Source organism: Haplochromis burtoni, unplaced genomic scaffold (genome assembly GCF_018398535.1).
Source record: "Haplochromis burtoni strain Fernald_Lab_line unplaced genomic scaffold, NCSU_Asbu1 Contig_393, whole genome shotgun sequence".
Taxonomy (NCBI): domain Eukaryota; kingdom Metazoa; phylum Chordata; class Actinopteri; order Cichliformes; family Cichlidae; genus Haplochromis; species Haplochromis burtoni.
In genome coordinates, this window is record NW_024582754.1 from 290,143 (window position 1) to 318,057 (window position 27,915).

The 27,915-nt window shown below is 42.7% G+C and overlaps 2 protein-coding genes across 6 annotated transcripts; one reads left to right on the top strand and one right to left on the bottom strand.

Moving 5' to 3' along the window:
- The first annotated feature begins 173 nt into the window (after positions 1-173).
- Positions 174-9,905, top strand: exd2 (exonuclease 3'-5' domain containing 2). 2 transcript variants are annotated; one of them, XM_005946911.3, is made up of 10 exons: positions 174-397; positions 1,715-1,766; positions 1,907-2,347; positions 4,725-4,981; positions 5,086-5,212; positions 5,344-5,651; positions 5,805-5,911; positions 6,819-6,954; positions 7,191-7,559; positions 8,491-9,905. In XM_005946911.3, exons 3-10 carry the CDS (start codon positions 1,946-1,948, stop codon positions 8,705-8,707), a joined length of 1,923 nt encoding a protein of 640 aa, XP_005946973.1. In that variant the 5' UTR covers positions 174-397; positions 1,715-1,766; positions 1,907-1,945; the 3' UTR covers positions 8,708-9,905. The 2 variants fall into 2 exon arrangements, with proteins under 2 accessions (XP_005946973.1, XP_005946974.1); XM_005946912.3 differs by having other exon boundaries at positions 179-397; positions 1,907-2,332.
- On the bottom strand, positions 9,859-27,907 carry si:ch211-168d23.3 (BRD4-interacting chromatin-remodeling complex-associated protein). 4 transcript variants are annotated; one of them, XM_005946910.3, is made up of 15 exons: positions 25,713-27,907; positions 24,534-24,719; positions 22,531-22,576; positions 22,355-22,397; positions 22,076-22,141; positions 20,337-21,875; positions 19,741-19,974; positions 18,159-18,539; positions 17,894-18,047; positions 17,585-17,727; positions 17,131-17,192; positions 15,105-15,253; positions 14,866-14,960; positions 14,605-14,707; positions 9,859-13,953 (listed from the first exon to the last, which is right to left on the bottom strand). In XM_005946910.3, exons 3-15 carry the CDS (start codon positions 22,569-22,571, stop codon positions 13,259-13,261), a joined length of 3,705 nt encoding a protein of 1,234 aa, XP_005946972.1. In that variant the 5' UTR covers positions 22,572-22,576; positions 24,534-24,719; positions 25,713-27,907; the 3' UTR covers positions 9,859-13,258. The 4 variants fall into 4 exon arrangements, with proteins under 4 accessions (XP_005946972.1, XP_042068721.1, XP_005946969.1 ...); XM_042212787.1 differs by having other exon boundaries at positions 14,605-14,704; positions 17,894-18,539; XM_005946907.3 differs by having other exon boundaries at positions 17,894-18,539.
- Positions 27,908-27,915: the final 8 nt, after the last annotated feature.

The window sequence follows — 27,915 nt, forward strand, 5'->3', positions numbered from 1 at the left end:
TATTAATTGGTTTCAGGTTGTAAAATTGATGATTTGTCATTTTTTTGTATGATTAAAAATCATGTCTTTGATTTAATGGGTAGTTGTTTTTTTGGGTTTTTTTTTTGACAAAACATACTCTTTTAGCAATTAGTTGCCACTGTACCAATGTAATATTAAATATTAATTACAGAAATGTGTGAAAGCTGTTGGCAATCACCTTACAAGTGCTCGCACCCAATCAGCACTGCCAGAGAGCTAAAATTCTATGGGCTCCAGTGGTCTGTTGTTATTGGTCCATCCCCCCAACAGGTGGCGCTGCAGCTTCATATAAATGCACTCTGGAAGAGATGGACGAGCACAGCAAACAAGTGTACATGTGAGATAAAGTGGCGTTGTGTTGTTCGAAAGTGTAAAGGTAAGCTGCAGAATACGTGGGATGATATGTACGTGTGCTACTTTGCGCTTAAAAATTAGCGTCCAGGTTGCATTTAAGAACGTATTGGGGCTGAAGAGCTCACAAGCTAACCGGTTAGCTCCAGCAGCTAACCCAGCTAACGTTGATTAAACTTTGCTTTGACTAAACTGGAGGACAGTAAACGGGATTAGAGGCAGAACGTAATTCGCGGTACGCCTTGCATTTAAAAGTGATAGACATTTGAAGAACTGAATTTATCCATGTTTATTTCTGCTAAAGCTACGTCGCAGAGGGAAGCTAGCAAAAGTTGTGTTAACAAACGGTATAGTAACAGCTGGCTGCTCACCTGATCGAGAGGTGTTTGCTCTTTGTAACAACTAACAATAGCTGTTTTTTTGCTGTGCAGTGATCTTATAACTCTAGCCTATCCTTACAAACCAGTGTCAGCTAAGTTGACCGATGTTACGCTAAATTCGCCCTTGTTTTGTCCCCCAATTTCCCCAATAATCCTAATCCTGTTTTAGGACCCGAAAGGACGTGCAAATATATAATTGCAGGATTACCATCAAGAGCTGCAGCTACTAACTAGACATGAGTCACGCTTCATTTCTTTTTATTTTGTAGGAAAATGGGAGCAAATGTTTACTGTAACATGTATTGCTTGGAAGACTGCATATGGTCTGACCACCTTTATTCTTAAGTAAATTCGGAACTCTCTTAGTCAGGCTTTGTTGTCATTTCTGGAAATATTCTTCAGACATAGTTTTGTTCTTGAAGGACATTCAAAGCTCGTATTTGGATTTTGGCTGCGTGGTGTTCAAGTCTGTCAAGATAATCCCACACTGCTTCAATGTTAAGGACAAAACATGACTACTAGTTTTCCATTGTTGGTTTTTTTTTTCTAACCACGTATGTTTTTATTGCACTGTCAGTGTGTTTCAGATGATTGTCATATTGAAAAATGAAGCCGTTGCCAAAAAGATCCTTCTTAGATGGCATTGAATGGTAGATCAAAATCTTTTGAAAATGAGTAAATTGCAGCTAATGTCTAAATTAAAACTTTGTATTACCTTAAAGATTGGACAACATATGGCTCAAGAGTGCTTAAAATTTACTACAAAGTCTGGCTTCTTGGAATAAAAAAATAATCAAACATGATTAACTTGGCCAATGATTTTCTGGATTTTGCATGTTGATGGGCAGAGATTGATGGTGTGAGGATTATCTGTCTGCTTTAAGACAGTAAAAACCTAGACATAGATCTGTTTATGAAGGGTATTTATAAAATAACCTGTCTTTGCTGGTTTTGTTCCAAAGATGCACGTTGTCTGTCTAAATTGCAACCGCTGGGTTCACTGATGCAGGAAAGGTAGGTCATCTCCTTTGTTTTTGGTGTTGTTGGTTTTTGTTGTTGTTTTTTTTGTTTTTTTCCCATTTATTTTAACAGACAAGCTGAATAAAACTTGCAAATCGTCTCACTCACTGCTTCTACTTTGTTTTTGGCTCGAGGTTTGAACTTCAGACTGATTAGGATCATTACAAGTCAGCATGTCTCATCGAGGACCTTTAACCGCTGTCGTAACGGCAGTACTAGGGGCAACCTTGGGAGGGCTGCTCATATGGCGGGTGTATCGAACAAAAAGGAAAAGGTTACCTTCCATCCAGAAGGTCGCAGAGTCCTTGCACAATCTTGAGGAAAAGTCCACAGAGGTCACAGCTGTGGAGTGTACATGCATACAGCCGCCACATGTTGTGAAGGATGAATTTCAGACTGTACAGTGCCAGACCACACTTCCTGCCCGGATCCTGTCTTCTGATCACCTGCTGGGAATCAAACCAGTGATTGTGACCTCTGAAGAAGAGTGGCAGCAGTTGTGGCCAATAATGCAAAAAGAACTGTCAGTCTTCCCTGTGCTGGGATTTGACTGTGAATGGGTAAAGACCTCCGCCGTAAGAAATACCTTTTGCATGTTTTTCCATTTTTTTTATTTATTTATTTTTTAAAAAAGGAGAAAAATCCACCTAAATGTAGAAGAATAATTGGCCATGGGGTTCAGGGTTCAGGTTGTGAGGAATTCCTACTTTTTCCCTAAAAGCTGACAACAAGATAAGATAACTCTGTCATTGCACAGTCATACATAATACAATGACATTGGAAAACTGCCCTACGTTGGCACTACATATAACACGATACGACACATCACAACGCAACACAACACAGTATATTAACTTAGTAATAAAAAAGTGTATTAGTATTGCACACTGTTATTATTGCACATTAGACATGAGTCTATTTGTTCGGGTCCTCAGCAGCCTGAACCTCCTGCCAGACGGCAGCAGCTTAAACACCCGGGCCCGTATCCCTAAAGATTCTGAGAATCCTCTCAGAGAGCTCCTAACTTAACCTAAAAATTCCTTGCCAGGAGTTTTAGCTTAGAAGTGATTCCAGAACATTTTCAGTGAACTCTGAGCAAGGAATGGATGGAAAATCCTATCTTAGTGAGGAGGTGTGGTTGACCCCGTTGCTAGGTATGAGTCATCATTTCAAAAGCCGTGATTGGTTGATCCTACAAGTTTGATGGAAATGAGCTTTTGGTGATAATGAGCAAAGGATGTACCCTCAAATCAATAAACATATTATATACTCTAATCTTATGCTGACTGTAATTGTAAATAATATTTCACATTCAAGAAAATATCTGGAAAATGAATAGTAAGCTGTAGGGGTTATAGCCTAACATTAGAATCTAAAATATGTGAAAAACTCATTACACCCTGTTCAAATAATGATTCGTGTCTTATTTGCTCATATTAATATCCTAGCTGGCATATTTTGTACTTTCACTCCCATATGGACCCCGTTGAAAACAAGATGGCCTATCTCAAGAGGCTGTCCTTAATGAAGTAGAAATCACAACGTTACAAGTCCAGTGTGGTCTTAACGAGGGTAACACGGCTCAGCTTTTAGCAATGTCTGTGATTGCAGACCCAAGTCATCACTGCTGCATTGTTGCATTTTCCCGGTTGCCAAATACCTCGGGGTTGTGATTACTTTCGTCTCCGGTGTAATAGCGTTGTGGCGTCGAGTTGGTGAAGTAATTGCATCTCTAAGGAGATCCACCACAAACATGATTCCTGCACGATCCACTCTGTAGCATCTCAATAATTCCCTGTCATCCAGTGTTTGCAGGACATCTCTCCTGCCTCTTCTGTTGGCCATTTTGTGCAGCTGCTTAGGGGAACTCCTAAGCCACTAAAAGTCCTCTTCCCTGCTCTTAGCAGATCTCGCCTTAGGAGCCCTTTTAAGCGCTAGGAATCTTGAGGAATAGCTTTTATATTAACTGGGATTGTCGTGTCACTTTTAGGGGAAATTCTAAGAAAACGTCATGACTCTGAGAATTTTCTTAGAATTTGGCCGCTAGGAGCCACTTTTTGCACAAAGATTCTTTAGGGATACGGGCCCCGGTGTCCTGGGTGTGTGCAGTCCCGTAGGATGCTGCGTCCCCTCTTAAGACAGCGAGTGCTGTACAGGTCCTTCAGGGAGGGAAGAGGATTTTTTTATTTTTTTATTTATTTTTTGGGCCATATTGATGACCCTCTGGAGTGCCTTTCTATGTGCTGTGGTGCAGCTGGAGAACCACACACCGATGCAATATGTCAGCACACTTTCAATGGAGCAGTGGTAGAAGACTCCTTCAGGTCCATTTTTCTGAGGATTCTCAGAAAGTGGAGACGCTATTGGGCCTTCTTTAAAACCGCAGGGATGTAGAGCTCCATTGGAGGTCTGTGTCTGTGCACAAGCCTTTTAGGATGTTGCTGTAGGCTTTATCCAGTGTGTTGTTGTTGTTTTTTTGTTTTTTTTTTCTCCCCTCGTTGCACATTTAATGTTGTTCAAATCTGGGGAATACTGACTAAATCAGCATGGTTGAAGTCCCCAGCTATAATGTGCACTGCATTTGGATGGGAATTCTGATTGCTCCTCCATGGCCGAGTTAGCATTAGAATCGGGTGGTACATACACGGCCGTTACCATGACAACAGTAAACTCGCGAGGTATGTAGACGGGTCTGCACTTCAGTCAAATATTCCAAATCTGGGGGACAACGGCTGTGTACAGTTTTTGTGTTTTTGCACCAGCTGTCATTGGTGTAGATGCATAAATCCCCTCCTTTGTTCTTGCCAACAACCAAACACCTTGAGCTTTACAAAACATTAATGACATTACACAATTGTGGTGGATTTCTTCCCTTTTAAGCATCATCCATTATCATCACCTCACACAACTGTCTCTGTGTTTTCTGACCCAGCTGCTGTTGTTTGGATACAGGTGTCTGCTAAAGGCAAAGCCGCTGTGGTCTCCTTGCTACAGATGGCCTCGTACTCGGGTCTGTGCATCCTGGTGAGGCTGTTGCCGTTTCGCAGCAGTCAGCAGCCTTTCCCGCACACATTAATGGAAGTTCTCAGAAACCCACACATTCTTAAAGTGGGAGTTGGTTGCTACGAAGATGGCAAGCGACTGACACGTGACTACGGCTTGTCGCTGACGTGTACGGTTGACCTGCGTCACCTTGCCTTGCGACAAAAGTAAAAAATAATTCTGCTCTTGCTTATAATCGAAACTATTTGTGTCAATTGCAAATACACACTTTTTCTTTTTTTTCTTTTTTCTTTTCCCTTCTCCCTTTTAGGCAAACTTCAGTAAGTAACGGACTCAGTTTGAAGTCACTGGCAGCAGATGTGTTGAAAATCTCTCTAGACAAATCTCCAGAGGTGCGTTGCAGTGATTGGGAAGCAGATCAGTTGACAAAGGAGCAGGTGGGGATCTTACTGTATTGTAAATACTATACTTGTACAGACAAGACGCTGGTTTCTTCTGCCATGCCAAACTAATCGAACAAAAACATGTATTGTCAAAATAATTTTCTTTACCCCTTTGCTCGCTCCAGATGACTTATGCTGCTAGAGATGCCCAGGTTTCCATTGCTCTCTTCCTCCATCTCCTTGGCCTTCAGTCTGAAGCCAGTCCCGCCTCTTCCAGTGGGAGCTCTTACTCTGAGCTGGCCTCCCGCTGCCAGGGTCTGGTCGATGTGCCGTTCAAGGGCCAAGGAGATAGAGATGACAGGGCAGGTGATGGAGACAGGAAGAGGAGGGCCAGGTCGTTAGGCTATGAAAACCCAGAGTCTGGAGATCAGCAAGTCTCAGACCCTCGGAAGAATCACAAGAGGAAATCGCTGGGTGCCGGGTATTCCGCCAGGTGAGTGTTATTAATGACAAAGAAGCTCATTCTTAGATGAGGATGAGCAGTTGTTTGTTTTCCGCTCTTACTGTACAGTGAGTTTGGGACATCGTTTGCACAGGAAAATATGAATGTAAACTGCTTTATACTGTCTCTCTCTGCCTGTTCCAGGAAATCTCCCCTCTATGATAACTGTTTCCTCCATGCACCAGATGGCCAACCCCTGTGTACCTGTGACAAGAAAAAAGCCAAATGGTACCTTGATAAAGGAATAGGAGGTATGCTGGATAAAACCCTCTTTATTGCCTTTCAGCTGTCCTAAGTACAACCTAAATGTTTTTCCCTTTCATGTCGAGTCTCACTCCTTCCAGCAGCTGCACAGATCTCTTTATTTTCTTGGCTCTCAGTGACTCTCTTTAAACAGCCAGACCTGACGTGCGTTGCTGCACCTGCAACAGCTCCTTAGAATATCCTGTTTTACTTTCCTGTCTTTCTAATTTCATTTTTTTTTTATTGTTGCTTTACATTTAGTTGGTTATTTATTGGTTCTGATGCTTATTCTAAGTATGAATGTTTGCAATTAGATGCTTAAATATTAATCAGGTTGCTGTAGACCACATCCTAGGGTTTCTGAGGTGTTTAGATTTACCCAGTAAGTTCTCGTTATACCTGGTGCACAGTGTCACGCTTGTCGGCAGCATTTCAAATAGGATTTGACTATGAAAAACTCTTAAATGAATATACAGTATTTGTGATTTTGTTTTTTGTATATACTAAAGGACTTACTATGAGAAGGCAATGGTCAGGAGCATCCTTCCTTACAAAAAGCATGCTCTTAGTCATTACTTCACAGCAACATGAAGCCTGCTTTGATTTCAAACGTGCAATCCAGGGCATAGGTCAAGGGTCTTTTGTTTGTTTTTTTCTTTGAAAGTGATAACTCAAAGAGGAAGTCAACGACGTGTGTTTACTGGAAGGCTCTGGAGTAGCACTAGTGGCCACCAGTATAAAGTGTATAGATTTGTGCATTTTAAAAAAGTGTATTAGTATTAATAGTGTGAACTATACAATGTGTTTGTTTTTTGTTTTTTCTTCTCAAACTCTGTAAATACTGTCAAGCATTTGCATCCCTGTGAGGTTCAAAGAATAGCCTGAAAACCCGATGCTGTTCTGTTTGTGATGCAGTGCTCGAGAGTGAAGAGCCTTTTATTGTGAGGCTGCTGTTTGAGCCGTCGGGACGTCCTGACTCGCAGCAGGATTACTACCTGACTGCCAAGGAGAATCTCTGTGTGGTCTGTGGAAAAGCAGATTCTTACATCAGGTTTGACACACTTATTCGCTTTGCAGTTGATTTATATTGAAGGTTTACTTAGAACTTGTTCTGCTTGTCTGATCTCAAGCACAGAACCAATAAAACAAACAAATTTGCTTGACAAATGGCAGTTTGTTCTGAACTTCAGAAGATCATTTGTGTTGTTTAAGTATAAATGTCTTATTTTGTGATGCCACCAAATCACTGCAGACGTGATTAACATGCATCTTTGTTTGATCCTTAAGGAAAAATATTGTGCCGCATGAGTACAGACGGCATTTTCCCACAGAGATGAAGGACCACAACTCCCATGACATCCTGCTGCTGTGCACCAGCTGCCACGCTGCCTCCAATGTACACGACAGCTTCCTGAAACAGCAGCTGGCTGAAGAGTTTTCTGCCCCTCAGGGCTGCGAGGAGGGAGTTCGGATCTTTGAGGACTCTGATCGACGGAAAGTACGCTCGGCGGCTCGGGCTCTGCTCATTGCCGGGGAAGGACTCCCCAAACAACGGCGAGAGGAGCTGCAGGCTTTAATCAAGAGTTTCCTGAATTTGAATGACGAAGAGGGGGCGACGGAGGAAGCGCTGCAGCAAGCGGCCAATTTGGAGACTAAGTGAGTTTAAACTGATACGTGATCACACGTCAGTTATGGTTGTGTCTTAATGATACCTTTAAATTATTTTAATACTTTAGCATTTAGGTTTTAAGTAAAGCTGAGCACTGCTGATGTAACCAAGCAGTGACTGCAAAAAACCCATGAGCTACATCTCAGACTCTACAGGCCTGAGTTGGCATGTTGAATGTTAAAGCTGTGACAGGACAATTAAAAAAAGAACAAGTATGGCTTGTTTGGAAGGACAGTCGGGAGCAAGTCTCTTCTCGCTAAAAAAACGTGGCCGCATGGTTTGGGTTTGCAAAGTTGCATCTGAAAAAGCTACAAGACAAAGAGTGTGCTTTGAATAGATGAGACTAAAGTGGGAGATGTTTGTCCATAATCGATGGACAATATCAACACAAATACCTTGTACAAACTATGAAGCGCAGTCGTGGAGGGGTGATGATTTGGGCTTGTTTTGCAGACCCAACATCTGAGGATTTTACAGTCGCTGAGTCAACCAAGAACTTCTCTGTATACCAAATAACGTCAGATGTGAGGCCATCTGTCCAATAACTAAAGCTAGGCTGAAACAGTGTCATGCAACAGGACAACAAGCCCAGAGATTTTTAAGTGGTCAAATAACAGAAAAATGTACAGATGTAAGACGAATAAGGAATTTATTTATACTTTTTGTGAACCACTTGTGCAAAGATGTGTACTTGCCAATCACAGGCACAGTGAAACATAAGTGTACAGTCACATTTAACTTTACTTAGTTCCCAGTTTAAATATGCTAAGAAGCATTCATAATTTAACAGCCCACTCAGTGAACCAAATTATTGGTTGAGTCCTAATCATCACTGTACGTTTAAACAGCTGCATGTAGTGTATCATGATCATTTTTGCTAGTCTGCGCTCTCTCTGACCGCTCCTCTCTCCTCTGAAGGATTTTAAACGAGGCGTACGTGCCTCACGGTCTGAAGGTGGTGCAAGCGCACGCTGAGCAAGGCCTGCGGGGACTGATGGTCCTGGAGCGTCGCTGGAGGCAGCATTTCCTCACCACCATGCAGCCTCGCCACCTCCCTCCTCTGTGGTCCATCGATCACAATCACAGCAAGTTACTTCGCAAATACGGAGAGGACCTGCCCATTAAACTCAACTGACTTTCCATCTCCAAGAAGGGCACGACTAACCTCGCACCTGGATAGGAAACCTGGATTTTACTCTTTTACTTTGAAACTCAACAGCCACTCCATCAGTTTCTCCAACCTGCTTTTGCGTTTTTTTTTCTTTTTTTTTTAGTGAGCACGTGAACGCACTAATTGAGCAGCAGGGATGGAAATGTTATAGTATGTGGCTGCTGTCAAGATCCCACTGGGCAAAGAACATTGATGCCAAATTCCAGTAAGAGTAACTGACCCTACCTGTGGAGAGAAATCTAGGTAAAACACTAACCTTACAATGTCGTGGACACGTTGTTCGCATGTGGACTTTTTTTATTTAAACAAAACAAAAAACCAAACAATCATAAATCTTGAACAGATTTTTAGAAAAGGCTGCTGCCTGCTACTTTATTCTTGACCTCCAGCTCCACCCCCTGTGGGTCAGCAGCTTATTATGAATGATTTGCTTTGCAGAGAGATGGTTGTTTTTATAGGACCTTAAATTATTTGGCTCTCCGTCCAGTTTAAGTTTTCATTCTGTTGTCTGGTTTAGGTCAATAGATGATAACTGAATTTCCCTGGGAATGCCATGAAGATAAAATCCATCTTTGCTCAATTTTCTTTTTTTTCCAAAGATGAGTTAGTCAAGGTGTTTCTGGGCTTGAATGTATTGCGTCTGTGGTTTTGTACACATCGCAGCAGGGGAGACAAAATGTAAGTACAGTTGGCGTTTTTCACTTGGTCATTTATTTAAACTCCTGCTTATGTCGTGGTGCCGATTCTCCGGACGGCTGGGACCTCTCCATGGCGCGTGTGAACGTGCCTCTTAACCCCTAAACCTAACTGGAGACTGTGTCGGGACATGAGCTCGTTTCAGTTTAACAGCGACGTCGTTTCACAGATTCCAAACTGCACAGTAAAGAAAAGCTGCCAACTTGGACGTGATGAAGATAAATTACAAGATTTAACCCTCTGCAAAGCTTTAGAGTATAAGAAATTTACCTTATGGAAGCAGCTGCATTATATTCATGTTTTCCTGTGAATGATACAGTAAATAAGTGATGTTTATTAATCTTATGAGTTATTGAACACACCTATACCCTCCATCCACTCCCCACCCCCCCGAAACAAGACACAGCCACATTCATTTGTTTATTTCTTACAAAATCACAGTTTAATAAATAGTCTGTAAAAATGAGTACAAAAGTGGTTTTCTTAACATTTCATATATGAATCACTCGTGACTTTCAGGTCAAAGGAGTCTTTAAGTGGATTTTCTTTTCTACAATCTAGTTTTGCTGAATTAAGGCCTCTTGATTTTGGCATCAGAAACAATCTGTCAGTCAAATGTTTTGTATCTGAAGTTGAATTAGTTATGAGCTCCCCTGGTTTCACAGTTCAGTCAGGAAAATTAAATAAAACACATTTACAAATAAATAAAATGGCTCAACATGCAGAATCCCTTTATCCTAAGACGCTGACAAACTAAGCATATTTCTAAAGGTCAGTGTTTGACACTGCAACAATAACAATGGCACATGATGCTGCTTCATCCAAGGGGTTTCCATCAAAGTTGACTTTTCATTTCTTGGGTGCCCTTGATTTATTAACATGGACTGACTTTGGGGAATTATTATTATTTATTTATTTTCTTTCTTCTTGAAGTAAATTTTGGTGGAATTACCCTTTGAAGAAGTCTAGCGGTGATAAAGAGTGCAATCCTGTGTTATGAAAAACACTCTGACATCTTTACTGCATTACAGTGAAAACCTCTGAGGGTGGAAACACACCTGAAGATTCAGTTTAAGTTATTAGAAAGCCTTTGCTTTTAATTGGGGGGGGGTTATTCTATTTAATGAATTTTGGGAACTACTTTGAAAGGTGACCGCTAACGTGGCTTTAGCAGCACTGGTAGGCATTTACCTTTGGACATAACCAGGCTAGCTGTTTCTGCTATGGACAGGCCTCATGCTAAGTTAGCATACATAGACTGTATATAAAAGAAGGCTGTAGTTTCAGGCTCACTGCAGAAGCACCTTAAACCTGCATTTTCATTTTTCTTTTCAGTGGCCTGCAGGGGGCGACTCTTGTGCTTGTGAAAAAGGTCTGCTTGTACAGAAGTCAATTGGAAAAGTGTAGAAGCTTCTTTCTGCCACTGAAAATTGGAGGTTATCCTACCTTCAGTGTCAAAAGACATTTTTGAGGCAATAATCTGAAATTTTGACTTTTTTTTTTTCTCCCCTTGACTTAGAAAATGGTCCTCAGCCTCCTTGATTTCTACCTCCAGTAAACACTTTCCTGATGAATTTATGGGCTTAACTTTAGGTAATCATCCCAATTAGCAATCATAGGGTGCCAAATCAGTCCCTATCTTATATTTCACAGTGAGATCTGTCCCATGTTGTGGTACCTGGGTTAAAAATAACAAAACAAAAACACTCAGCTAAAGGCTTAAGAAAATAAGGCTTCACAAACAGTGCATGTGTCAAATTGCCCATGTCCGTCCTTTATATACAGTCTATGTTGGCAAGCATATACATGGTTTCACTTCTAACCTTTTGCAGGAAACTTTAAAAGTTTAGAGTCCTTAGTGAATCCTCTTGTGTGTGTCCACTTGTAATCCCGCAGAGTTTCAACACTAAATTACTGCATATTTAACTCCTTTTGTTCACTGCGACAAAAGACAATTTTTTTTTATTTTTTTTTTTAACAGATTTCAAAAAAAAAAAAAAAAAAAATGAAATGAGTTTCAGATTTAGCCCCAAATCTCTGGATTTTTTTTTTTTTTTTTTTTTTTTTCTCTTTGAAGGGACAAGTTATTTTCACTTTCAGAACACCAGATGTTATTCAAAAGTATTCAAAAACACCACATTAATAAGCTTTTTCTCCAATTCAGGTACACTGAAATTAAAATAAGGCATTTTCTCGACAATTCCAATTTGCAAGTCAAACCTTGATCCCTTACGGGTTTGCAAAAGCAAAATTTTAAAACAAATTTTCAGGTAATATCACAAAAAAAGGAGACTATTTGCCGCTTGTACGTTTCGACCTTCTAGGCAAAAATCCACAAGGAACATCTTGCACGCGTTTCACAAGGGAGAGTCGTACAGCTGTTACAAATGACCCCAAAATGACCAGAATTCACACCTTCACACAGACCAATAAGATTGTCACATTAACATAAGATGTCGCAAAAATCATATATTGCTCCACAACGGCTGCGGTAAAATAAAGCTCCAGCTTTAGGACAGCGGGCTAGAAACAAAGAACTCTAAAGAGATGAGAAGCGGATGGTTCCTCTAGTTTTTGGTCAAAGGCTGTTTGACGATGCAGAGAGGCTCAATATCTGTACAGTTTGTCTGTTTTGGTGGGGTTTTTTCCCCCTAAAATGGACATTTTCATGGTCACGTTTGCAGTTAAGTACCCTCAAAGCCCTTAAAACATGTTAGAAACACAATTTCTAAACTACACGGGCTTTGATAATGGCATAAGCATCTTAGTCAATGATAAATAATCTTCGTTCTCATCCAATGACACCGATAAGCAAAACAGGCAAAGATCTGTCATCTCCTCCTCTTCACTGCACCACCACTGCTCCCAACAACCCCAACTTATTATTGCTTGCATGTTAATACATACAGTATGGGAAACCATTATCGTTTCTGAAAACGCACAGAAAACTAGAGATTTCTCACAGTTAAGACTCTAGCACAAGTGACAGCAAGGGTCCAAAAAAATGAAAAATAAGAAAGCATGACTGCCTAATATGTATTTTAACCCCCTCGGGTTATTTCTGCTATAACAAGGACGCACTCCAGTTTGTGGGAAGAGACACAACACGGACGTTTGCTGGTGTATTCAGGATGTAGCACAAATTCTTTGGAGTTTCATTCATTAAGCCGAGATGATGGAGCCTGCGGGAATTGTATATATTTTTTTTGTTGTTTTTTTTTTTTTGTACTGTCCCATAGCAGGATGCAATGTCTTCTCTCTCACTCTCACAAACACACACGCACTTATCTGATCCACGCAAACCAATCCAAAGGAAAACACGCACGCACATCTTCGCTGCGCAAAACACAATTGGCACAGATTATCAAAATAAATACCCTGGAAGCTTGGCACTATGCAAAAGAAAACTTCACATTTTCGAAAGAAATCTTATAAAAAACTATTGAATAATCTCAGTCTACTCCACGTTTTCGTTTGCCTCACTATTACTTATATACTATATGCTGATGAAGGTTACACCAGTGTCGTAAACCTCTGAATGACTCAACTACCACTGAAACAATATAGCTCCTATTCAAATAGATTTTTTTTTCCACAAACGTACATCAAAATGAAGTATCTAACATCTATCGGACTATAGATAGTGCTGTTGTCTGGTATGCATCTGCTTATAGTGCCTCTTAACTTTTTTCTCCTCGCTTTTTCTGTAAAATCTGAAACCCTTCTGGGAACAGGTAAGAAGTCTTGTACACCTTCCTTTGTTTTATTTCAACTTCGATGTTTTAGGATCGGTGTGGATGCCTGTCTATGCAGATTACCTCACAGGTGTCCCTCCAGGATGCTGGTGACAGCCTGGTCCAATGACGGGCCTGACGTGGCCCTTGTCGGGGCTGCAGAGGGGCCCTGCAGGCGCTGAAGCTCCAGTATGCTGTCGATGGCACTCTGTAGATGTTCACTGAGCATGTTGTCCTCTTGGAAAGGCGGAGGCGGCGGGCTGAACCGCTGCTCGGCCCGAGGTGACGCATCCACCCTGAAACATTTCAGTTTTGGAGCGCTGACGTCTCTGGGAGGCAACTCAAAGCGCACATCCTGCGGCTCTGGCATAGAAAGAGGATTTGGGACTTTTTTTACGGACGTGGGTGCTGTCTGTGAGACTTGCTCAGCAGTGTTACTGAGCGGAGCTCCGTTGGTCATCTCCTCGTCATGCTCAGGACGCTTGGGTTCTCTGTTGGGTGCCTGAGAGTGGCGTTCGTTCACAGCCCCGCCACCGTTGGTCAGCTGCCCCGTGTGGTCCCTTTTGAGTCCCGGGTCATAGGCCGAGTTGTGGATCACCTTACGAGAGCCTGACTCCTGCTTGATGGTGAGTCTGAGAGCCCCCCGCGAGCTGGAGCGGTAGGTCTTCAGTCCCGGAGGCCTGTCGGACAGTCTGGTCCAGGCTGGGGGAGAAGAGGGGCTGCCAGAGGAGTGGGCATGAGGGGAAGACGCTGACGTAGCCAAAGCTGTCATAAAGGACTCTGGAAAAAGGAAAGTGGAGCTGATTGAACAATATTATCCAGTTTGTCTGGTTTAATTCTACATGGGCATGCTGTGAAGATGAAGAATTTTCAGGCATAAAAGTCTAAAGGATCAGATCATAGAGAATAAAAAAATTATCCAAACAAATTTCTCTAATTATGCACAAAGCTGTGCTTTTAGTTGCCTATGCCTTCACCCCCAAAACATAACGTTTTAATCCAGCTATAGAACTGCCAGATTAAAATGCAGCAGTGCGCCTGAAGAGAGCACATGCAAACAGACATGAAACGAATAGTTTGATGTCTTAGTTTTCGTAACAGCTTTCAACAACCTCCTGCCCCTTTTCCAAATGTTTAATTAACATAACTGTGTTTTTCACCATCATGCTGAGTCTCTCTCAGCACACCCTGCTCCACATTTACACCATTTAATTGCTTAACACCTGGGAGCTGCTCTGGAGCAAATATGCAGGTTAAAAGCAGTGCTAATAAGTTTGTTTCACTAATTCATTTTTTCCCTGCCGGTTCAGATTTACTTCAGCACTGGCATCTGCATTTTGGCAAACACCCACCCACACATAGCAAACCTCTTTTTAATAATAGTAACAATAATAGGCGGCGGTACTTCTTTAATCCTGCTGTGACACTGACCCGGGTCTCTGCGGGCTCGCCGTCTGTCCTCCGCTAGAGCGTATCGCTCGGCCTGGAGGAAGAGACGCTCCAGCATTACCATCTCTGCTGAGGGACTCTCCTGCTGTGGAGACAAGTTCAAATCCCCATAAACACAGACCCAAACAGTACTGAGAAGATGATTATAGAGAATCAACATCTGAAACTAAGCAAACTGAGTCACTCAACATCCAGACATTGTTTTGGTTTTGAAGCAATACCGCCCCAGAGGAGGTGTCTCACCTGGGCTTCTCTAACTAATAGCTGCCTGTATTTGTTGACCATGTCCTTGGTGCGTTTCAGCAGGAAACCGGACACAGTGTCGAACTCCTGGTCCACTGTGAAGAGGAACATCATTAATAACTCATATGATAAAATAATTACATCCTATTGAGTTATAAAGTAGTTTGGCACTTGTTCTTCCAGATACATTTATGTGCAGGATATGGTTAGGTCAGTAATCAGTCAGCGATCAAGCTAACCTAAATTGAAGTCATCCTGAGTGGGCAGGTGACCAGCGCAGGTGTGGTATGGCAGCAGGTGTCTAACAGCGTCCTTCAGTGTGGAGAAGGCTGGGCCAGTGAGCGGAGCCTGCACTGCTCCATGGTCCAAACAAAGCTGCTGCTGGAACCTGAAGGGTTTAATAAAAACTCTGCGTTAACTTAAACCTACAGTAGTTTTTTACAGCACAAAAGAAGTAGGACAAAACACAGGTGGAACCATCTAATAGCGTGGGTTTGTTTTTTTTGTTTGTTTTTTAAATTTGTTACATTTATCAGCTTCAAGAGCCATGAAAAGTACCAGTTTACAGGAATCTTCATGTTTCATGTTGTGTGGTTTTGGGGCTCAGCTGCAGGAGGAAAGGTGGGGCAGAGCGATTCAGGGAGCAGTGCCAAGTGAGGTGACTGGCACACCTGTTGCACATTTTCCCAATTAACCTCTACCTTTTTATACAGTAGGTGCAGGGCTGACAAGACACACACATATATATGCACCGCAGACATGGGGAGCTGCTGCCAGGCTGTGAACTCTTCAGGGGAGAGACTTTGGGTTATTATGTAGAATCTGAATCCGCTTCACCCACTGGGCAAGCTTTCTGAAGCGTGCAGTATTGAGTTTATGCCGTGTGTGTGCAGTGATGCAAGTAAAGTCTGATGTTTGCTGGTGTGTGTTGTCTATACTGAGGCGAACACACAGGTAGCACAGACAACTGGTAGAATAAAATGTAAACTGTCTCACTTTTAAGTAAAAGCTGCTTATCAAACCTATTTTTTCAAACCAGATGCTGATAGATGCACTCGGGGCGACTTTAGGTTCAGTATCTTACCCGGGGATACTTCAACGTGCAGACTAGTGGAGCTAGGGATTTAAACACGGACCTTCCAAATAGCAGACAACCCGCTTTGGGCCCACAACCGCCCCCCTCCAGTTTGAATGCAGCTTTTATCAATACACCATTTGGATTCCTCCATCAGCTGAGATACTGGTGTAGATAACTCGTAATTGTCATGTAATCTTATTAAACTCCTCACTTCATATTTAAAGTAGATAAATCAATAACTGAATTTAAAGTGATTTTAAATCAAATTATACAATGTTTTAAAATATACACATCCAGAAATGCATATACTATTAAATATTGTACATATATTTATTAGTTTCAGATGTAGCCATTCTTGTATTTTTCTTGTTTACGTTATTGTATTTTGCACAACTCTGTTGCTCGTGAAGCTCGCACACAAGAATTTCACTCACATGTACTGTACCAATGTACCTGCACATGTGATGTGACAATAAAAGTGATTTGATTTTTGATTTGATTTGAAATATGAGGCCTCACACTTCAGTTGGTGTGTACCAACGTAAGATAGCATACGCATCCAATACTCCAAAACCTCATCATCAACAACAAGAGAAGCGACAGAAGTTTCTCTTTGTGTTAACTTCCCATCTTTCCTGTCAATAGCAGAAAATGCTTGTAGAATCACTATTTACTGCACTCTGTTTTCACAATAAGAGTCCAACAAACAAGAAAAAAAAATGCTTCTAAGGAATTATGTACAATCATTATTCTAATGCAGAGGTGTCCAACTCCAGGCCTCAAGGGCCGGTGTCCTGCAGGTTTTAGATGTGTCCTTGATCCAACACAGCTGATTTAAATGGCTAAATTACTTCCTCAGTATGCCCTGAAGTTCTCCAGAGGCCTGGTAATGAACTAATTCTGTGATTCAGGTGTGCTGACCCAGGGTGAGATCTAAAACCTGCAGGACACAGACCCTCGAGGCCTGGAGTTGGACACCCCTGTTCTAATGATACATGGCCAAAAGTGCATACATCATAATACACACAACATTCATACGTCTGCAATAATTTCCCACTGCATTATATTTTCAACATTTTGCATTTCAGACAGTTTCCTGTTATTCACCAGGAAAAAAATCTGGAAGACACAACAGCGTCTTACATGACGACTTTCAGCAGTACAGAAATGTTCTTAGTTTCTCTTACCTGTGCCTGCGCATTGCTGGTGTGAGCCTCTCCTCTCTCTGCAGCTCCAGAGGACCTGCCAGCTGGCAGACGCACAACATTTTGGACGAGTTAAAAACGACACACGCGGGTGCATTTTGAAGTCAGTCGTTACACATTTGCAGTATTAAACAAATAATAATTTCAAAGCTTGCCATCTTTTATTCTTTCATTTCAGTACAGAGGAAAAATTATGTATAGTAATTATGAGTAGATTACAGATTTTAATAGCACTAAACCTACTAAACACAATATTATCACAAGAAAGAACATCATGAAATGATGAAGGAGCTGGTCAGAATTTGTTTTAGAAACATACCAAGAAATTAATACACTGACAAAATAATTATAATATTAATTGATAATAACAATTACATTTTTTTAAAATTAAATAATAAATCAGACTTCAAGTAATTGGATATTAGCTTTCGCTCACCTTGGTGCTCGTCTGCTGACTTGTCTGGATGGGAGCGCACTCCATGGGAGCAGGGGGCCCCTGGACCCCCTGGGCTGCAGGAGAGGGTGGATGGACATCGAGAGTAAATGCCTTACTCTCCACGGCCAAGGCAGCTGTTGGCTCTGATAGAGGACAGAATTACAAGGATGACAGAAACGGTGGCAGCAATCATGATAATGAATTAACTGGAAATGAAAGATAATAAAAGCGATAGCAATAGTGGGGGCAATAAAAAAAAAAAAAAGCTAATTAAGAATCATATTATTTATCAACTAGCAGATAACTCACTGTTTTGTGTGTGCTGTTGGACAGCAGAGTCGTCTCCTGCTTTGGAGAGAACTGCAGATGCAGCTGTGGGATTAGGCTGCTGCTGAGGCACCGAGACACTGACAGGCAGAGGGGATTGACTGCTGTGGATTGAAGTATGGTTTGAAGGCTGAGGCTGTGAAACAGATAGTTGGGGCCGTGAAACTGAGGCCTGAGCCTGGGGCAGAGGCTTGGAAACAGATGACTGGATCTGCAACTGGTTGTGGGCAAACAAGGCCTGCGATACCTGTAGCTGATGAGGGACTTCGTACTGAACCAGGGGTTCACTGTGTGGCTGGGAAGCTGTAGTCTGGGGGACTGAATTCTCAGGTCCTGGCAGAGCAATCTGAGGGCCGGTTGGAGGGGAAAAAGTTCTTGCTGCTGGTCTTCCAGTGTCCTGAATCTGAGAGGGGGAGCAGATCAGTGGCGTGTTCTCAGGGTCCGAGTGAAGCGGAGAAACCTCAGCACACTGGTCTGACATCACTGTGCAGGTGTCCTGACCGGAGACTGCATGGGTCTGAGGTTGGGACTCTCTGTCACTTGTGACTGGTGAGGCGAGCGACTCCATTGGCACCACCGGCAGCGCTCCAACCAACAATTCAGAAGTGATCGGGGGACTAAGTGCTTGCTGTGGTAGAAAGAATCAGAAAAAACCAGACAAATTAGATCGTTTTATATTATCTTCACCACTGCATCTTTATTGCCTCTATTGTTTTAAGGCAACTTGACATTACAGATCTATACCAGAAGCTCTGCACACATTTTATTTTCATTTATTTAACTTCACTTTTGGCAAGATCGAAAGGGAAAGTTTACAAGATGGTAAAGAGACCTGATGTGATGTCTGTTTAGGAGATGGTGGCACTGAGAAAACGCCAGGAGACTTAGCTGCAGGCCGAAGAGTTGAAGACTCCAAGTTCTCTAAGGTATGAATATTTACAGTTCTTTATAGTTCTTCCTCTGCATCACCAGTGAACGTAACAAACAACAAGCATGCTATATTGCGAGTTCTTTTTGTAATTTGAATCCTATAGTGTTTATGGCCACAATTATGCTAGAAAAGAGGGGTGACTTAGGGGGTCTAGTCCCTCCTTAAAGCAGCAAACTCAAAAATCTAACATTTGACTTTGCACATCTTTAAAAAGGTCGTCTAACTTCTCGGGGGTGGCTGTAGCTCTGGATGTAGAGCAGGTCACGTACTGATCCGAAGGTTGGTGATTCGATCCCTGGCTCCTCCAGTCTGCATGCCAAGTATCCTTGGGCAAGATACCAAAGTTGCTCACCGATGTATCCATCAGTGTGTGAATGTTGTTAGAAAAGCACTCAGTTTAGAGTCGGTGCTTGGGAGAATGGGTGTGATTGGGTGAATGTGGCACATTGTACACAGCGCTTTGAGGACTCCGGGAGAGTAGAAAAGCGCTATATAGGAATCAATCCATTTACTTCTCTCTGTATCGCCTATCTAAGTTCTTCCAGTTTGCCTGAGCCTTAAACTTCAGGCAAATCCTTGTTTTTGATGAGTCTGCTTCCACAGGAAACAGAGGCAAGTCTATCAAATAGCAGCAGCTATTTGAAACATAATCACATACTTGCACCCAGGGCTTGTTATTATAACATAAATTGTTTCTATCAGTGAAATTCCTTTTTTAATACAACATCATTTTGTCCTTTTCTGTAAAGTTTCTGTACTGTAAAGTTAGACCTTAAATTACATTCTACCGTTTAGCTGCCTGTTGCTTATATTTTTACATCCACTTCACTGATGAGAATCGGCACTTTCTTGCTGTCATGTAAATGTAAAATTCACAGGGGGTTGCTCGAGCTCTGACCTGTTGCAGATGTTGCATAAAGGCCTGGTTCTGACTCATCGAGTGGGTCACCTCCTCTACCACTTGGGTCATATCTGATGGGGGCAACAAGAGTTTGGGCATCTCTGCAGGGTCGGGGGCCAGAGGTGCTTCGGGAGGTGGCTGTAGGACTGTAACCACAGGGGGAGAGGAGGACTGCAGCCCTGCAGAAGTGGTGGGCTGTACAGAGACGTGCTGGAGAGTGTGTCCATAGGGCTGCAGAAGGAGACGTTAGAGTCAGATAAAACTGGGTTGTGTAATTGAGCACAATGACCATCAAGTCTTTATATCAAAGTTATATTATTATTGTGTGGTAATTAAGTTCAGGAACAGATAAAAAATGTAAATGTAGCCGTGTAGACTTGGTGTGTTTATGGAGGGAATATTTTCTGAATCTCTGTGGGCAAAATGGGATTTTAGGCATTTTGAGGCATCTCGTGTGTTACTACAGTAAGAAATCGGACAGTTCAAAGTTGTTACTTTATGTTAAAGCAGCTACTCAGTTTTACTTTGTAAGTATCTACACCAAAAGCTCCTTCATGCAGATCATGTGCCTCTACACTCCAGTTACAGCTCACCTGTTGTAGCTGGTGAAAAGTCTCCTCAGAGCTGGTCCTCTCTTCTTGAATAGTTCTCTCTGGCAGCAGGACCACCGAGGCCTGCTGGAGGTTTAGCTGTCCTTCTGTCACTCCTCTCGGAGGAGCTGGGCCCTGGGCAGCAAAAGGCATCCCCTGAACCATTGAGGGGCCATTAACAATTGAGATAGAAGTAAGATCTGGGGGAAGCACCCCTGAACTGTTGATCAAGGTAATGTGGTTTCCAAGAGCAGGACTGTGGACCAGGGTGGCACGTTGCCCCTGCCCTCCTGGAGCATAGGTTCCAGCCAGCTGTGCTGGCATCTGGAAGACAGTAGCAGGTGCTGACTGTAGCTGCAAAGGTCCTGAAAGCACAGTGGCCTGGCGGAGCGCTAGCTGCCCAGCTGCGGTGGTGAACACAGGGCTGAAATTCAGCTGTCTTTGGGGCACAGTTAAGATCTGAGAGCCATCTACAAGCTGCCCAGTGGAGGGGGTCATGCTGTGAACCGATGAGCCTTGGTGACTGGGTGTCAGCAGCGGTCGTGCTGCACTGACAGGCTGGGAGATTGTAACAGGAGACTGGCCCGGAAGAAGGAACTGGTTTTGGCCTTGGAATAGTCCCTGAGGCTGCAGCACAAAGGAGCCACCCTGATTGACCAGCTGCAGGCTGACTGGTTTGGGGAGCTGCTGGGTGGGCTGCGGTGGCGGAGCGACAGTCTTTTGGCCCGCTGCTTGAGACAATAGAATGTTTGGTGAGGCAGTCCCAGGGACGAATGTAAGACCAGGAGTGGGCTTCTGCCCAGAGGGCTTGGGGCTAATTTGAACCAGTCTCGGCTGAATGCTGATGGGCAACTTGGGCTGTATAGGATGAGGTGCGCGCTGCAGGACGATGCTCGGTGCTGCTGCTGCTGCTCTCAGGGTTGGAGTTATAAGAGGTCGACTGGCAACGCTCGGCACAGCCTTGTGGATGATCATACTTGAGCCCTGGGCAGGACTTAGAGAAAAGGAGGTCTCTGGAGAAGGAGCAGGAAATACATTTCCAGGTAGTAGCCCCATCAGCTGAGGAGGGGCGGCAGGCTTTAAAGAAGGACATCCAGGCCCGACAGCCAGTAGGGAGGGCTGGGGAGGCTCCACTGCTGCTTGGGTGTCTCTGGGCAATGCCGTGGTCACAGGCAAGGTCACAGATTTAGGAATGAATGGAGCGGTGGGTGGAGAAAGGAGAGGGGCCGGTGAGTACAGGGACAGGCTGTCCCCTGATTGTGCCAGACCTGCTTCCAGAGCCATGGTCTGCTCAGTGATCTCAGCCTCCTGTAGGCTCTGCTGGAGGATATCACATGCCACCTCCGCCTCCTCCTCTTCCTCCACTTCTCTCTTCTCTGCCTCACAAGCTGCCTCCACAGGTGGCTCACCCTGCACCACCTGTGGGTCTTCTCCACCCTCTGGAGATGACAGGAGGGCCTCTTCCAGGAAGGACAGATCCACACATTCAGGCGGAGGTGTGTCTGGGGAGTCCCTGCCATCTCCCAGCAGAGAGACAGGACTCTGGGGGAAGAAGCAGTGGGAGGTAAACAGAAAGGTGCAGACAACAGAGAGAAGAAGCTGAGTGAAAATAGGGGAGAACTGTGTGATTAGCACAAGTTAACAGGAAGCTTTTTCAAGCACAGAAGGGGAGAAAAACATAATTCTCCTGAGGGAAAATGCTGTTTGTTGTGACGCTACTGGCTGTGGATCCAGACACTCACCGGGGCATCTGTGAAGAGGGAGGGCTCCCCAGAGGAGGAGTTAATGAGCAGGTCTTCAGTCTGCAGCTGGTGGAATAAAATCAGCCAATTTTAAGTCGGGCTCACGCAAACGTGCTGAGAAATTCACGCAGTACTACATAACGAATCCCTTTCACACTCTCTGCGCTCCTCCAGACATCTCTCAGTACCATGTGCCAAGAAATATTTCCAACTCAAATCCATCATTAGTACTATTGATTTTTCCCCCCATTTGAGTCCCTTTATTTAAGTATTTGTTACCTCATTGGTCCCATGAAGGAAGTCATTCAGGGCTTGGGGGTCACTACAAAGGCAAAGAACAAAAAAATCAGTTAATAACCTTAATTTATTATAATCTATGTACTTTAAATATCTTTGAGACTGTTTTTTTTGTTGTTGTTTTTTACCTGCTGTACGATTACAGATCAGAAACTCACCACAAAACATCAAGTAGACAAGTCCCATCTTCATCCTCCATGTCAACTGAAAGGAAGAGGAGGAAACAGTGAACATTTTGAAACTTTTGGTTTTAAGGACAGCCCAGCCGGTTAAGTGGCTAAATCTGCTTTTGAACGAGAGATAGTTTGGGTGGACAACATTTGCTGAAACTGACTCAGTAGATGGAGCCGGTGACTGGATACGGGGACAGTAAAACAGTAATTAGTTTATTTGTCCATCATCCACACTTATTTTAATCATCATTCTACTTTTTTTTAGCCTGGAAAAATTATAATTAACAAATTAATGACAAAATTAAAAACTGTAGAAATGAAATAAGGCCACACACTCTTACAATCTATAAAATGTGCCAAAAAAACTTGGCTTTGTTACACATAGTTCAGACCATGGCAATTCCTGGTTTTGCGTCTTCCTGCAGAACCAGAGATTAGCTTGTTCAACAATCTGCCTAATAGGTTTTACCCAGGACTTGAACATTGGCTTCTCCTCTGGTAAAAACATTTTCTTTTGCGAATTTAAGCTTCTGCTCTTTGTTAACTAAACTTCTAAGAACCTCTCTACTACAAACAATATTCCTGCTCTCAGTTTGCAAACCCAACCAAGTAAAGTTGCTTCATATTCCCATGTGCATTATTTATCTGAATTTAAAGATATTTTAAATCATTTTGTTAACGCTTGCTTCGGTATTGTTCTCCATACTGTGCGAAAGTCTCAAGCCACCCCTCATTTCTTCATATTTTAAGAGGAAAATTCAAATTAGGTGCAGTGAATTATTGAAATGTGGAAATATGTCACTATTTAGTATAATCACCTTTATTTTTCAATACTCTGAGGCAAGCTTTCTCTAAGCAGTCTTCAGAAATAGTCCTCGGGGCTTCTTGCAGGACATTCAGAGCTCTTCTTTGGATGTCGGTTCCCTTTTGTCCCATTCTCTGTCCCACACTGCTTCAGTATCTGGGCTCTAGGGAAGTCAGTCCATCGCTGTGTTTTTTTTTCCTATCTAGATATGCTTCTGCTGGATTGTCAGTGTGTGTTTGTGTTTCCAGAAGCTGGAAACTGATGGTGCTTTTCTGCATTTAAAATTTTGACAAGATCTCCAACACCACTGGCTGAAAGGCAGCCCCAAACCATGGAGAGCCTCCACACTGTTTTAAAGATGTATCTCTGTCCTGATTTGCTCTGTACATTTTTGTTTTTTACTCCAATTCCTGTGTAATTTGGCATTATTCAGTATTACATCCCTGTTTCCCTTTCTCTGAGACCATTTCTGGTAAGGTTTCAGTGAACAATAGATGGATCAACTGAAGGGATGCATCTCTCAGGTCCTAAATCAGGTATTTGCTAAAATTGTTCCTACTCTTAAGCAACTTCATGGACTGTTTGTGTGCTGTAGATTGTCTTTTAGGTCTGCCATTTCTTCCTTTTTCCTCCACTTGTTCAGTTTCCTCCAATTTTTTTTTTAAGAACACTCTGCACAGCATGCTGAGGTTTGCCAGGTTTTCAGTTTTATGCCTGTCAATTTGTGTTATCCTTGATTTTATTTTTTATAGATTCAAATAAAGAAACAAATGACATCTGGTTTTTGTGACAGGCTGCTATCCAAAGACCTTCAGAAAGCCTGAAGAACTACTGCTCAACACCACTTAAAAAATAATAATTTAATAACTCTTTATAAATGTAAACGGTGTTTTGTGTGTGTGCCTTTTTCAATATTGCAATGCAAGAGCTCACACAATAATCAGAAAATATAAAGTAATGTTCGTGGCTATTAGTCTTTAAATGGTTCAATTAACAAATATTTCTTTTTATTAATTTGAAGGAGTAAAAGTGTCACATGTTTCACAGGGAAACGTGAAAAAACTGAATCCAGAAATCTATCTTGATCTCAAAACGAGAATTATTGGGCCATTTTATAGTCCTGATGTAAAACATGAGCACTGGATGTATCTCACCCATATACCATATATTAAGAGGAACCTACTTCATATGTGAGAGGCCCCATACAGAGCGGTCGAGCTGAGTTCTGGTGGTGGCCTCATGGGAAGTCGTGGTCGGGCATCAGTGTCTGGAGGCGGGTGGATGCCAGGCCGAGGCGGCGGGACGGAGACGAGACCTCCCTCTGCTGGGGCATCGCTGCGTCTCACGGTGCGGGTAGCCGGTGAAGATGCTGTACGCAAGGAGAGGTGGAGAGGTGGGGGGGGCACAAACAGACCACCACATGCTGTCAGGTCACTTGAGGTTATCAGCAGCCAAAACACATTCTCATCTGAACGCTGAGACATAAGATCAATATATGATTCATCAGTTTCTTCTCAGCTGTGGGCAGTGCTGGTGTGATTTTTGTAGCAGACACCTGGGAGACTGGACCAAATCTGCACTAACAATAGTGTAATACACACATATATATTTTACTATCGATTATGCCCGAGGCTGATGAGGAAAATGGAAGCTATTGTTGTGGCGCTCACAGACGTGAGAGGCAGATCTGAGCGCCTCAGCTGTAAATAGACGGCTCCCCCTGCGCCTTTGGATGTGACTTGTCCTCTCCTCATGGCTGAAAAGGGAAGCAATGTGGAAAAGCTCGGCGCAGAGCAAGCCAATTATAACATTACTCACTGCCTTGCGCTCAATTTCCCGGGGAGGTCCCTCAAAACGACAAGACAAGCCTCCCTCTCCGATTCCGCTGACATATTTTTGTTTACAACAAGAGACAACCGCATTAACACCCTCAAGGTACCGCATCGCCCAATGAAATCCAGGCAAACGACACTCATCTAAAGCTGCAGCGGCAAGTGCCATGCTATTCTCTTGGATTCTGTGATGCATTTATAGGTTACGTAAGGTGAATGTGTGTTCATGTGAAATTAATGTCCCAAACGATGCTGGATGCAGAGCCGCTGGTTTCCCCTTACGGTATATTTTTTTTAAATTTATTTTTAGAAAAATATATATATAATTTTTCCTCTCTCCCCCCCACCCCCTGAGTGGGACCACGGCAGCTGACGCCTGCTGTAAATCATATCGCGGTAACAAAAGATGCCGTGTGTTAAAATATCATCTCCGCGCAGCCAGCCTCGAGCGATCCCCTTATGGTTGTGCCATTAGAGTTAATTCCGCAATTCAAAAAAAAAAAACAACCAAGAGAGGGAAAAAAACTCACCCCTTCTTTGTGGTTTATTGTCCTGTCAAGCGGGCCTCTGCGCCATCGATTCTCACTCAGTGGTCTTTTCAGATGCTAAAAGGAGGAGAGGGGGTGGCGGTGGATGGGGTAGGGTAGGGTGGGATGGAGGTGGGAAGGAGGAGGGGTGCGGATGGGGGGTACCGGGGTGGGTGTGAGAAACAGACTGGGAGAGCCGATCACAGCACAAAGGTGGAGAGGAGGAAAATACAGCTGAGAGGAGACAAGTATCCAGATTCAGCGGCGCGACTGCGGGAGGAGGCTGACCGCGCTGTGCGCTCCGCCAGGCGGCAGACGCTTCAGATGTGTCTGCGCTTCACCGCGGAGCTCCCTCATCCCGATTACTGAGGCTTTTCTTGCATTATATGCATCTTTTAGTCACTCGCTTCTGATATTTGTAATACATTTGTAGGTCACAATTGTAAAGAAAAAGAAAATCAATGTTTGGACATGCCATGTGCTACCTAAAGGAGGAAGACATAACTACGGGAAAGTAAAGCAAGCTGCATTCGTGTAGGACTTTATGGTGTTAAGGAAGAAGAAAGTACAACAAGTGCTAACAGAAGATGAGAAAACATTAGCAAATAATGCTTATAAATAAAATGACTGAGGAAATAGTTTTTCGTTTTTTAAAACTATTTCTGCTGCAAAGAGGGTTGCTTAATCACGCACTGTTCAAGAGATCAAGAGAGGAGAAAGTGGAAAAAATGAGGGGAAAAAAGAGAAAGGAAATTAAAGAAGGTGGAAAAAGATTGAATGTAGGCCACATATAACCAGAAATAAGAAAAAAAAATGAAGTCTGCTTAAGTATGATCCATGGAAAAACACACACATACACAAAGAGTTATTTGTCTGTGAAATGAGGGATAACTCCAAAGCAAACTAACATAATTAGTCACAGTTTTCAAAAGTTATGCACTAAACTGCCAAAGGAGAATGAGTGTAAGGGGAAAAAATATCAGTGAAGAAGGAAGCTTTTTCTTCGAAACCTTATCCCCATTTATTCTGAAAGGATACCAAACTGTTTACCACTGGACCGAGTCATTAAGGAGCTAATTACAGAGTGCAGCAAGAGTCTGTTTAACTTAAGTTTACGAGATGGTAGCGATACCTGCTGTGATGTATAGCTTGTAGACGGTGCTGACAAAAAAGACAAGAGGGCAGAGGTGAAGGTGCTTAAAATTTTCATTTGGAGTGAACAGAATGGGCAAGATTAGAAATGAGTACATCAGACGGACAGCTCAGGCTGAGAAGTAGGAGACAAAGTTAGACAGACAATACTGGACATAGGATGTTGAAGGTGGATGTCAGGCAGGAGAAAAAGCGGAAGACCACAGAGAAGATTCACAGATGTAGTGGAGGAGGACATGGAGAGGGTTGGTGTGACTGAAGAGGATGCTGGATAATGTGAGATGGAGGCTCTATTAAGGCTGAAAAATAACTCCAAGCTATTCATTAATTCAGTCCCTGCATCTAGTTGGGCCAAGTCTCACCTCTAATAATAATAACAAAGAAAAAAAAATCATGTAAATCAGTCCGTACTTTTTGAAACCCCCTTTTTTAAACACAGAGCTTATTTGCTTTGTTAAGCTTATTTGCTTTTGTATTGTTGAGCCAAAACTGGAAGCCTCACAACGTGCAGGACTGAAAGGCAAATTATCATTCTCAGCAGCACGTTTCTACATTTGACAAATTGATAGCAGAAGGGAGAGGGGCAGAATAAATAGTGCAGAAAATGAGGAACAAGGCAGTAAAAGAACGCAATTACAAAAAAGAATAATGTAAACAGAAAAGCAGCGGCAAAAAGGGGAAAACTTCACGAGTACTCTAAAGTCAGTCATTATTAGCACTTTTCTACAGCTGACATGCTGTTCAAGAGGGAGTGTAGATGAAAGACATTAAGAATAAAACTAGTAAGAAAACAAAAAATTCCACTAAAGGAAATACAACAGAGATAAAAAATAAATAAATAAATAAAAGATGAGCAAAATTCAATTCAAGAAAGAAGAGACTGAACACAGAAATACAGAACATAGGGCAATAAGACGAGAGTCTGGAGTTTTGCTATTTAAAGGGAAACTTTATTAAGTCCAACAATAAAATACAAAATACATCCCCCCACATGAGATGAGAAAAAAAAGTCAAAAACTTCTGAAAACAAGTTACTTAAAACTTTTAAAACAAG